Source organism: Ipomoea triloba, chromosome 1 (genome assembly GCF_003576645.1).
Source record: "Ipomoea triloba cultivar NCNSP0323 chromosome 1, ASM357664v1".
NCBI classification, from domain to species: Eukaryota; Viridiplantae; Streptophyta; class Magnoliopsida; order Solanales; family Convolvulaceae; genus Ipomoea; species Ipomoea triloba.
The window spans coordinates 6,584,798-6,595,899 of record NC_044916.1 but is presented as its reverse complement, the minus strand read 5'-3'; the positions used below and the strand labels follow the sequence as shown (position 1 = coordinate 6,595,899).

At 30.4% G+C, this 11,102-nt stretch overlaps 1 protein-coding gene across 2 annotated transcripts; it reads left to right on the top strand.

The window, feature by feature from the left end:
- The first annotated feature begins 9,014 nt into the window (after nt 1-9,014).
- Nucleotides 9,015-10,244, top strand: LOC115999106. 2 transcript variants are annotated; one of them, XM_031238886.1, is made up of 2 exons: nt 9,015-9,158; nt 9,254-10,244. In XM_031238886.1, exon 2 carries the CDS (start codon nt 9,279-9,281, stop codon nt 10,161-10,163), a length of 885 nt encoding a protein of 294 aa, XP_031094746.1. In that variant the 5' UTR covers nt 9,015-9,158; nt 9,254-9,278; the 3' UTR covers nt 10,164-10,244. The 2 variants fall into 2 exon arrangements, with proteins under 2 accessions (XP_031094746.1, XP_031094737.1); XM_031238877.1 differs by having other exon boundaries at nt 9,244-10,244.
- The last annotated feature ends 858 nt before the right edge of the window (nt 10,245-11,102 follow it).

The following is an 11,102-nucleotide window of genomic DNA, read 5'->3' as shown; positions in this document are numbered from 1 at the left end:
ACATCCTTTATGAACATATTTTCCATGGCACAAAGATATTAGTAATGACAAATGCAGTAAAGTTAATTGATATTGACACACAAACTGTGGGCTGAAGTTGTACAGTTCATGTCATTAAGAAAAATGAACCAAAAAATGCTATTGGAACGTCTGAGAAAAAGTATATGCTCATCGTACTTGAGGATGAAACAGTAAGTAAATAGGAAAATTTTTCTCCCTTTATTATTATTATTATTATATTATTATTATTATTATTATTATGAAGATGCTCTCATTCACCACCAACATCATTATAAATGCTATATCTAAATGCAAGGAACTCGGGTTCAATCAATAGTGTTTGATAATGACATTGGAATGTATGATATCACTTTACAAACCAACAAATGGTACATCATCTCAAATGTCATTGTCAAACCTGTCCGGGCGAACTATAAAGTACTTAATCACAAATACATTTACACATGGATTTTAAATGGTCGGACCGGTGTCCAAACAAGTGACAATGATGACACGACATTTGCTCCCTTGTAAGTGGTTTATTTGTTTCTACTTATTTTAGTTGTAATTTAGCTATTTACAATTTCGTTATGTTTTATTAAAATATATAAGTATCGGGACTATTTCTTTGATTTTTATTAATTTAGCATTTTTTCTCTCTCATTACTATATGACTATTTTAACTAATTAAGAAACACTAATTTAAAAATACGCATTGGGCATTAGTTTAATCGCGCAACGCGCGTGTGATAACTAGTTAGTAGTATAAATATAAATTATGCAAATCTTAATAGTATAAGATTGTTTTGGGTGGAAAGATAAAATTGAAGATTTTGTTTTTATTAATAGTATAAATAAATTATATTGAATGGCATTTTTTTTTTTTTTGTTCTTGACATTAAATGTAAAAAGGACAAGAAATTTTAAAGAAATTCCCATTAGTGAAACCTTTATAACGAATACATACAGATATGGGTTGGACGGTCCAAAACTCCATATCCCTTAGTTTATGTATCGGTCCAAATATTGCTTATAGTTGGGCCAAAAATGTATATTTCCATAATATTTTTCTTTAATAATTTATCATCTTTCAATTAAGTCTACTACACATCTACACCGAAAATTATTGTATAGATCATAACTAAAAGTACATTTTTAATATATTAAAAGTACAGACGTACAGTATTCGCATACTAAATATACATTATACAAAATAATGTACTTTCAGTACTCAAATAATGTATTTTCTCTTAATACAATGTACATTTTTAATATATTAAATGTATAGTCCACACAATAATGACAGACATCTATACCAATCAGTATATGACAAATTATATTGTAGATCAAGAATAAATGTTCATTTAATATTTTGATGGTACATTATTTTAACCTAGAGTTTTCATTGTCAGATATAGTGACTAATCTTCTCACTGAATTATAGGCATTGCTAAGGGTGGTGACTAATCCTCGCACTGAATTATAAGCACCTCTAAGGGTGAGACAACTGAACTAGAGATTTAAGGTTGTTCCATATACAAAATTAAAGATCAATCCCTTGACGTCTAAGTAATGATGGTTGAGTTCCTTTCACTCAACCGCATCCCCTCGTTATAATCAGGGCCGGTCCTGAGCACGGGCGGGATGGGCGACCACCTAGGGCCCTATGCTAGAAGGGGTCCATCCATATATATATATATATATATATATATATATATATATATATATATATATATATATATATATATATATATATATATATATATGTATGTATGTATATGTATACACATATATATTATAGTGTTATAGTTATATTAGAAAATAAAAAATTAGTGTTATAATTATATTAGAAAACAAAAAGTTAAGAATAGATGAGATTGAAGCTGGAATCGACGCTTAATTAAATAAATTTAGAAATAGAATCGAAATGGGACACCTAATTATCTATTAGATTCGACACCCTAACTGGCTAACCCATTCTTCTTCTTCAATTCGATTCATCCTTGCATCTTCGTGGACGATCAACGATTGTTCTTTTGTTTGCCGGTTTGGGCCCCATTGTCCGTTGTAACTTTGTAAGTTTTATTTTATTTTTAATTTGTTCTGTCTTTATTTCTGCTGTAACACTACACATAGGCAACACAACACACATTAGGGATTTAGGGCTATAAATCTATAATCGTCTAATGAGTAATGCAAATATGTAAAAGAAAAGGACAAAAAAATCGTGGTTGTGTAGCTGTTTGTGATACAACTGAAGACTGAGAAGAACTTTTTAAAAATATTCAGGTACTTTTGTTCTTTTGTTATACACAATTTTAAAAATTGTTTTATATAATATTACCTAAAAAGCATTTATCTGGAAGTGAAAAAAAAAACAAGTTAAGCAGCTAATAGAATCACAAAGAGCAGCTATAAATAAAATTTTTAAAAAATCAGAATCATCTAATAAAAATTTGAAACAATCTAAAGAAAATGAATGTATTTCATGTTATTTGATATTATTATTTTTTAGTATTACTAAATTTAAATTTAAATTTTTCATATAAGAGCCCATTTTTTTAATTTCGCCCAGGGCCTCCAAAATGTTTGGACCGGCCCTGGTTATAATGTAACAATTATGGACATTTACTTTGTATAAAAAAAATATAAATAAATTTTATATTTTTATATTTTAATTTAAAATTTTAAAAGATAACAAATTTGATCTATTTACATTTATAATATAAAAATTATAATATATTGTTATTTTTCATTATTTATTTGAAACCTTAATAAGATATAAAAATAAAATCAAGATGAAAGGAAAGCCTACTTATAAGCTCCTCTATATAGGCTATGTTTGGCAAACCTAGCTGAAAAGGTAGCTGAAAGCTGAAAAGTAGCTGAAAACTGAAAAGCTATAAGTTCGAAGCTGAAATCTGAAGAGCTGTTAAGCTAGCTGTTATGCTTAAAAGTGTTTGGTAAAATTAGCTTTTTGATATGTTGATAAACGTAAAAAGACTAAAAAGGACATCTTCATACAATTTCAGTAGTTTTAATTTTAAATAGGTTTGTTTATATATTAAAATATAAAATAGTGAAATCAATATATTTTAATAAAATATAAAGTAAGAACATATATTTGAAAACATATAAAGTAAAACAAAATGTTTATAATTTATAAGATTAGTTCATACAAAAATCAAGGTTCAAACACAAATGTCAAATTGAAATTACGACCAAACATAAGAGAAAAAAGTCAAAAAGGTTTAGCGAAAAAGGTTTTAATTGGGAAGGGTAAATGATGTCATTTCTTTAAAATAATAAGGTTAAAGATGGAACAAAAGTTAGGAAGCTACTAGCTTATTTTGAAACGCTACCTTAGATAGCGTTCAAAAATAAGCTCTTATTTTAAGCTACTAACTTATTTTAGAAACATTACCAAACAAAGCTTATAGCTTATTAGTAGCTTAAAATAAGCTATAAGCTCCTAAATAAGCTCTGCCAAACACAGCCATATAATGTTCCACATTGCTTATGAAACAAAAAGTAGCGTTGAGTGGCTTTAATTTGTTCATAAGATCATTCCATAAGCTTCAAAGCTGATTTTTCTTCGTAACCAATAATTTTTTAAAAACCTTTTGCAAGTTAACTCATTCATTATGAATTAAAATTGACATCCTTACCTTTTTATCTCTAATAAAACCCAAGTTTCATTTAGCTAATGCTTATGAATACCTATATCTAAAAGGGGTGTCAAGAAACATAATATGTGTATATGTATATATGAGCACTTATTAAAAAAAAAAGGACCATTTTATACGCGATGCACGAAAATTTGTGTCTAATATTAAAATATTGATAAATATAAATAATTAAAAATTATAATTCAAATTATATATACACAAATAATATATGTATTTTATACACATATATATGATTTACTATTCATAAAAATTTAATTAAAATATAATTTACCATTAAATTAATTATATAATGATAATTAAAGAATAGGAAGAAGATATGATCGATATAACTGTATGATAATAATGGTGGAGTCATCAATATTAGAATTAAAAAGTAACGGTGTTATAGGTGTAAGAGTATATAGTTTTGTCTAACAAGAATATAGTACGAACAATTTTGTCTAATAACATTAAAGTGTACAACATTTAAAATAAAATGCATAACTTAATAATAATAATTAAAAAAAAGACATAAATCAATGATATAACATTGATGGAGACTTATTATGTTTTTAGATTAGAAATGCTTACATTGTCTCATTACTTATCGTATATATTATTCACTTAAAAAAAAACTTATTTACTTATTTGTTTTAACATTTTATTATAAGTTTTAATTTTTGTCAAAAACTTGTGTGAAACCATCTCACCGTGAGACGGGTCGGGTCAAGATAAAAATGTAATATTTATATGCACAAATGTCATACTTATATGTTCAAATGTAATACTAATCAGAAATAAAATTTTTGTTACTTATAAAGGTAAATGCAATACTTTTAAGGGAAAATACAATACTTTTACATTTCGATTTAAAAGTATTACATTTTTTCCTCAAAAGTATTATATTTTCCCTAAGAAGTAAGAGGCACTTGTTAATATTACTTATTAATTTATTATGAAAAATATAATATTTTTTATATATCAAGTAACAAAAATTGTATTATTGATTAGTATTATATTTGAGCATATAAGTATGACATTTGCACATATAAGTACAACATTTGCATATTGTTTCGACCCGACCCAATCTGTCTCACGAATAAGGATCCGTGAGACGGTCCCACACAAGTGTGACCCTTATTATTTTTTTTTATATTCCATATAACTTTTTACATAATTTTATAAGTATCTAAATTTTATCTACTAATTTAATATTAAATTAAATAATATAAAAATTAAATTGTAATTGATTTCAGTAGGGATGACAATTTCAATATGTCCCGTGGATATCCACCCGAATCCACCCCGCATGGGTCGAGATTTTTTGGTGATAGTGGGTGGTGGGTCTTAAAAAAGTAAACCCGCGGTAGGTCGGGTTGGATTCAGGTTGTATGTCCAAAATCCGCCTGAAACTCCACCCGACGCACTATGTGTGTGTATGTATATATATAATACGGAGTAGTAAAATAAGTACTGGATTATAAAAGTTTTTAAACTTTAGGTAACATTTTACAATTTTTATATTTAAAAAGTTTAGTTTTAAAAATTAACAATTTAGTTATTATATTTGGATACTCTTATTATTTTTTGTTTTAGTATAACTAATGAATTATGTAATTTTATTAAGTGTAAATAATTTAAATATTATTTTTGAAAAAAAATTAATAAGATGATAAGTGGTGATACCCGTGGTGGGCACCCGTATCCGATTGGGTGGGGGTGAGTTTTGAAAAAGTCCACCCAATGCGGGTTGATGGTGGAGGTGGGTGGAAAAAATATAAGGTGGATCGAGTGATGGATGTAACCCTCTCCGACACACACCCGACTCATTGCCATCATTGGATTTCACTCTCATTATTAAAAAAAAAAAAAATGAATGTCAAGGAATATGAACTTTAATTCGCTTGCCAAATTGCCATGCTGGCCCTCACGCTTTTGACTTTTTTCGTTCATATTGGACGTATTCAGTAATTCAGACATGGATAGTCAAATACTATATATGAGAATATTGAATATTCCTTTACAAAATAATAATTTATTTAAAAACAATAAAAGAGGGAGTTTTCCTTAAGATGATCGAAACCTCTTTTTTGGAGTTTCTGTTTTGGACTTCCCGCGTTCTTCACCGTCGGAATCCACCTAATCCAACAACTTTATTTAATAAATAATTTGACTTCGTTCTAAATATTTTATATTATCTTATTACAAAATGACATTTTTACCCTTTCTTCTAGCCTTATTATTTTATTACTAGTGTTTTTATCCCCTTACAATGAAAATGTTACAATAAAGATTACATCAATAAGTTAACAACACCATCAATGGCATCAGCTTGTATAAATCCGACTCGAGGGTTATGATAAACGTGAAGGCCAAACGTCACGTTATATATTATGATGCGTAGCCAACTAATTCTTCATTTAGTATTGTAAATGCATTGATATCTTACTAAATCTGTATATAAATGCCATCATTATTATGATTTATATCTAAATAAAGAATTGGTTCCGATCCTCCCTTCACACAAAATTGGTTCAGGTAGACTATGGTAGACGCTAACTTTATAAATGTTAACCTAAATTAAATCATATCCTTTTATTTAAAAAAATAAAATTGACCTATACCGTGACCAAGTCGAGTTTGGCATGTAACTTTCTCTACTTATATGTGACCTTTTATTATTATTGTTTAAATCGTACTCGTTTTTTTTATTTAAATTACAAATTTTTTTTTATCATAACTTTAGTTTTGTTGAAAGAATGATGACGGATGAGAGAAAGCAGCTAGGGGTAGTCTTGTACTTATGCTCCATGGCGTGTTGACAAAAGGGTGAGAATGAACTACTATACTTATTTTCAACTGCACTAAAAAAATAAGATGATGGAGTAGACTAGGACTGTATTAGGGGGGAAAAACAGACAAAAAAAAAAAGTAATTTATATTACAAAGATTTTCTTTTATTTTAATTAAGATTTTGAGAATTTGTAGGTTACAGCACAATACTTATAAGTTTAAAAATATAGTCAAAACATTCAAAATTATTAGTTTAATTTGAATAAAGATTACTACCTTCTATTGATCTCATTTATTTATTTATTATTATTACTTATACTATTACATTGTATAACGTAAAATATTTTGATTGATTTTTAAAAAGTGAGTCACGATTTTTTGTTTTTGGTTTTTTACTTTAATAAAATTAATGGCGAGATCACGTTTTATTTTGTACAAATATAATTATCCTTTTTCATATGTAGTATTGTTATACAATCAATATATCCTGGGTTCGGGTGCACCATAAGCATCATAAACCCTGGTCTAGACTATGTACATACATTTAACATATTATGTATTTTTAATTAATAAATTATGTATATTCATTTATTTTGTACATTTAGTTATTAACAAATTATGTACATTCAATTATAACTGAAAATTATATATCACTTTTAAAAGTGAAATGACATAATATGCTAATTATATATGTATAATATGGATCAAGGTCCACAATGCACATGATGATCTTGGTCCACGATATAATATGTGAATGGAAAAGTTATGTACATAAATGAAATTAGAAAATAAAATTAAAACATTCTAAAGATCGAGTATAAAAGGAACTCTGTGCAAAATGTGAAATGAATAATGTGATACAATACCAAAATTGTGCCAAAGCATTGACAACAATAATCATTAGTCCAGAAACTGTGAACCGTGAAAAATATCGTGTACAATAGTATCAAAAGTACTAAACATCGGCAAAAAGTACGTAACCAACTGTCCAACAAATTATCATGATTGAAAAAAAAAAACAAAACAAAACAAAACAAAAGCAAAAACCCAGTGAAGTGTTGCATACTTTTTTGCATTTTTATTGTCGTGTACCAGACTACATTATCATTCAATTTGTTGCATCATTATGTATTATGTATATGTAATAGACTTGAAAATATTATTAAAAAGATTTGAACTCAAATTACTTTATTATATAATTACTTCAAGTTTAACCTTTACAACACATTATTAACTTTTTAGCTTGTTTATTATTTTATTTTGAAAAAAAAAAGTCTAATAACATTTATCTTTTTAAATTTAACATCATTTTTGTTGTTGTTGTCACTTGTTATTGTTGTTGTAATCACTGTACTATTGTTTAATATTATTATTACTATTACTTGGCATAAATAATAACTTGAGCTTATTTAGGTGAAGTAAAAGTTCATAGGAATGGTGATTATAAATAAAGTTATGTAAGTTATTATGTGGGCTTTGGTATTTGGAAATTTAAAAAAAAAAATCAAATTCCTTTGTTAATAAGTTGAAAACATAGGAATCTATTTTCCAAATGAAGAAATGAAAAATAGTGTTAAAATTTTTTGATTTTTAAAAAAATCTATTTACTAAACATATGCTGCCATATTTTATATGCCTATTAAAATTTCAATATTATTTGGGTGATGAGAGAAACCTGCATTTGGTACTTGTAGGCGTGCATTGAATAATTTGTTCTCCTATATAATACTCCATAACTCACAAACCACGTATGAAAAGTAAATTACACTAAAAAAAAATACAAGTGAGGTAAACGTCAACATTATTTGGGTGACAAAGAAATCCACATCCACTAACATCGAACATTATTATTAACTCTTATATAACGTATAACTGGTCAAATATATAGAATAATATTGGTGTTGTATATCATGTCTACATATTCAAATCAATTAAGGTGATTATAATAAATTAATAATCATCTTATATCAACTGATTATTCACATTTTATGTAATGAAACTTCACGTTTTGCATGTTATGATACACCAAGCAGAAGCACTGCTGCACTGTACCTAGATTCAATGCACTATGCAATACACACACATATAAGTAAATAAATAAAGTATATAGAAAAAATCAATTGAATTAATAATAAGCAAACTATTATATACTATCTTTATTTTTACATACTATAGTCCCTTCTTATTCGAACTCGAAATTCGGTCATATCTCATATGAGAAACTCATTAACCTCCATTGCTCCATTCGCAATACTCACTTTAAAGAAATTTAATCATATATCTTATCGTATTACCTCGATATATAAACCGAATTATTCTCTTTAATTAAATACCATATTTTGAAAGATACATATGCTTAATATATTAATTAACTGACATACATTTCTAATTTAATATATATAAATAATACAAATAATACTTCGTATTTTTTAAAATTTAACAATTTTTAAAGTGAATATATAATAAAGAAATACGGATATTAATATATGATACAAAATAATTATCTCATGTGGTCCCTTGTGTCCTTGATCTATATGAATGCCATTCTACTGCTCCATATTCTCTCTCGTCTCCATACCGATAGTCGTCACTCCACTGAGAAAGAAAGAAAAGCCATTGGGATTCTAAGAAACTGACAAAATCCCAGAAACAAGTTGACGACATGATCCTTAGTACTAAACATAGTATCACCGTTCTGTAAGTTTCAGGACCCAATCATTTCCTTATTGCTTGGATTTTACTCTGCCATCATATCAGTTCTTGAAGAATCTATCTGTGTTAGTTGAATTAAGCGTGCAGATTGAGAGAGATTGATGAATGGGGAAAACCGGGAGAGATTGTGCGCAGATCTACGCGATTTACGGCGTCGACGATTGGCAGACGACAGTTTTCCTCGTCCTCCACGCGGTGTTCTTCTCGGCGCTCTCTGTGGTTTTCCTGGTTTACTTTGAGCCCATTTGCGTGTTTTTCGAGAGGTTAGTGCCGGGCAGTTCGGGGGCGGCGAGATTCGCGGCGGGATTTACGGGGTCGGTTACCGCACTTTCCGCGGTGTGTTTGTTTTACGCGGCGGGGAACATGTTTTACTCCTCCGTGTCGCTGCGGTGGGAAATGGCGCAGCGGATGGTGGGGGCCGTGGGGGACTGGGCGTGGGTGAAGCACGCGCTGGATCTGGGGTGTGACGACCGGGGGATCCTGCTCAACGCGGTGGCTCTCCAGTTGAAGAAAGCGGGGTCGTCGGGTCGGGTCGTGGGTTTACACCCGGCCGGGACCCGGTCCCTCGCGGCGCTCCGCACCGCGTGTATGGAGGGGGTGCAGGAGTACGTGACGTGTCGAGCGGGGGACCCGCGGAGAGTGCCGTTCGGGGACGGCGCCTTCGACGTGGTGGTGTCGGCGGCGTTCGTGCACAAGGTGGGGAAGGAATTTGGGCCGAGGACGGCGGCGGCGGCGGCGGAGCGGATGCGGGTGGTTGGGGAGGTGGTGAGAGTGCTGAGGCCGGGCGGGGTTGGGGTGGTGTGGGACCTAGTGCACGTGCCGGAGTACGTGAAGAGATTGCATGAACTGAAAATGGAGGAGATTCGGGTGTCGGAGAGGGTGACGGCGTTCATGGTTAGTAGCCATATGGTGTCGTTTCGGAAGCCCAATCACCCTATCCTACCCTCCAACCAAGTCACATTAGACTGGAGATTCAATGATATTTGTTGAATTTTTGGATAATCATATCCAAACTTTTACAAGTTATTATAGATTTCAATTCCTTTAAAAAAAAATGGAAAGAATTGACAATTTTTGTATTTATTTCTTATTGGAAATGCTTCTTTCCGTATGTTTTTACCCCTAGAATCCCTCCTTGATGTTACTCAATTAAAGGTCTTAGTCAATAAAAGGATGTTGAATAGTGGCAAAGTACCTTATGGTCTATGGTTAGATGATGGCGGTGGTGTTTTAGGCGATAAAGAAATGCGGTAAAAAGTGGAGTGTCTAACATTATTCTTTCTTAGTATTAGTACCCTTAATCACATGCCTATTTTGGAAGTAGATCAGATCAGAAGAGTATTTAGCCGGTCGTTATACTGTGGACCATCATCCATCCAACTGTAGCTGGGTCATCCATCTGGAACTGTAGTTGTGTTGAACGGATACTGCAGTTGTGTTGAAAAGATACTGTAGTTGTGTTGAACGGATGAATGGTCTTTGTTCCGTGCAACTGCAGTTTCCTTTCAACATGGTCTTTGTTCCGTGCAACTGCAGTTTCCTTTCAACACAACTGCAGTATCTTTTCAACACAATTGCAGTATCCGTTCAACACAATTGCAATATCAGCTATGATCATGGTCCACAATATAATTTGCGGTATTTAGCATTACTCTTTCTTAATTTTACTCTTTCTTAATTTTATTAATCTCAGTTTCGAGAGTAGAGGAGTGTTTAGCATTATTCAGTTTTAATTTCCTTATTCTCATGTATATATGTTTCGATGAAAGAATATTAGTATTACTCTTTTCTTAATTTCCTTAATCTCATGTCTGTTTCGGTTTAAGCAAATTAGATTATGGCCCTATTTGGTAAATAGTTAGTCAATTTTGACTTATTTGACTACTATTAAATATTTGACTTTGTTAAAAAATAAATATAAGTGTTTGG

Coding starts and splice junctions, on each gene's coding strand:
- LOC115999106 (XM_031238886.1), top strand. CDS start 9,279: ATGGGGAAAACCGGGAGAGATTGTGCGCAGATCTACGCGATTTACGGC.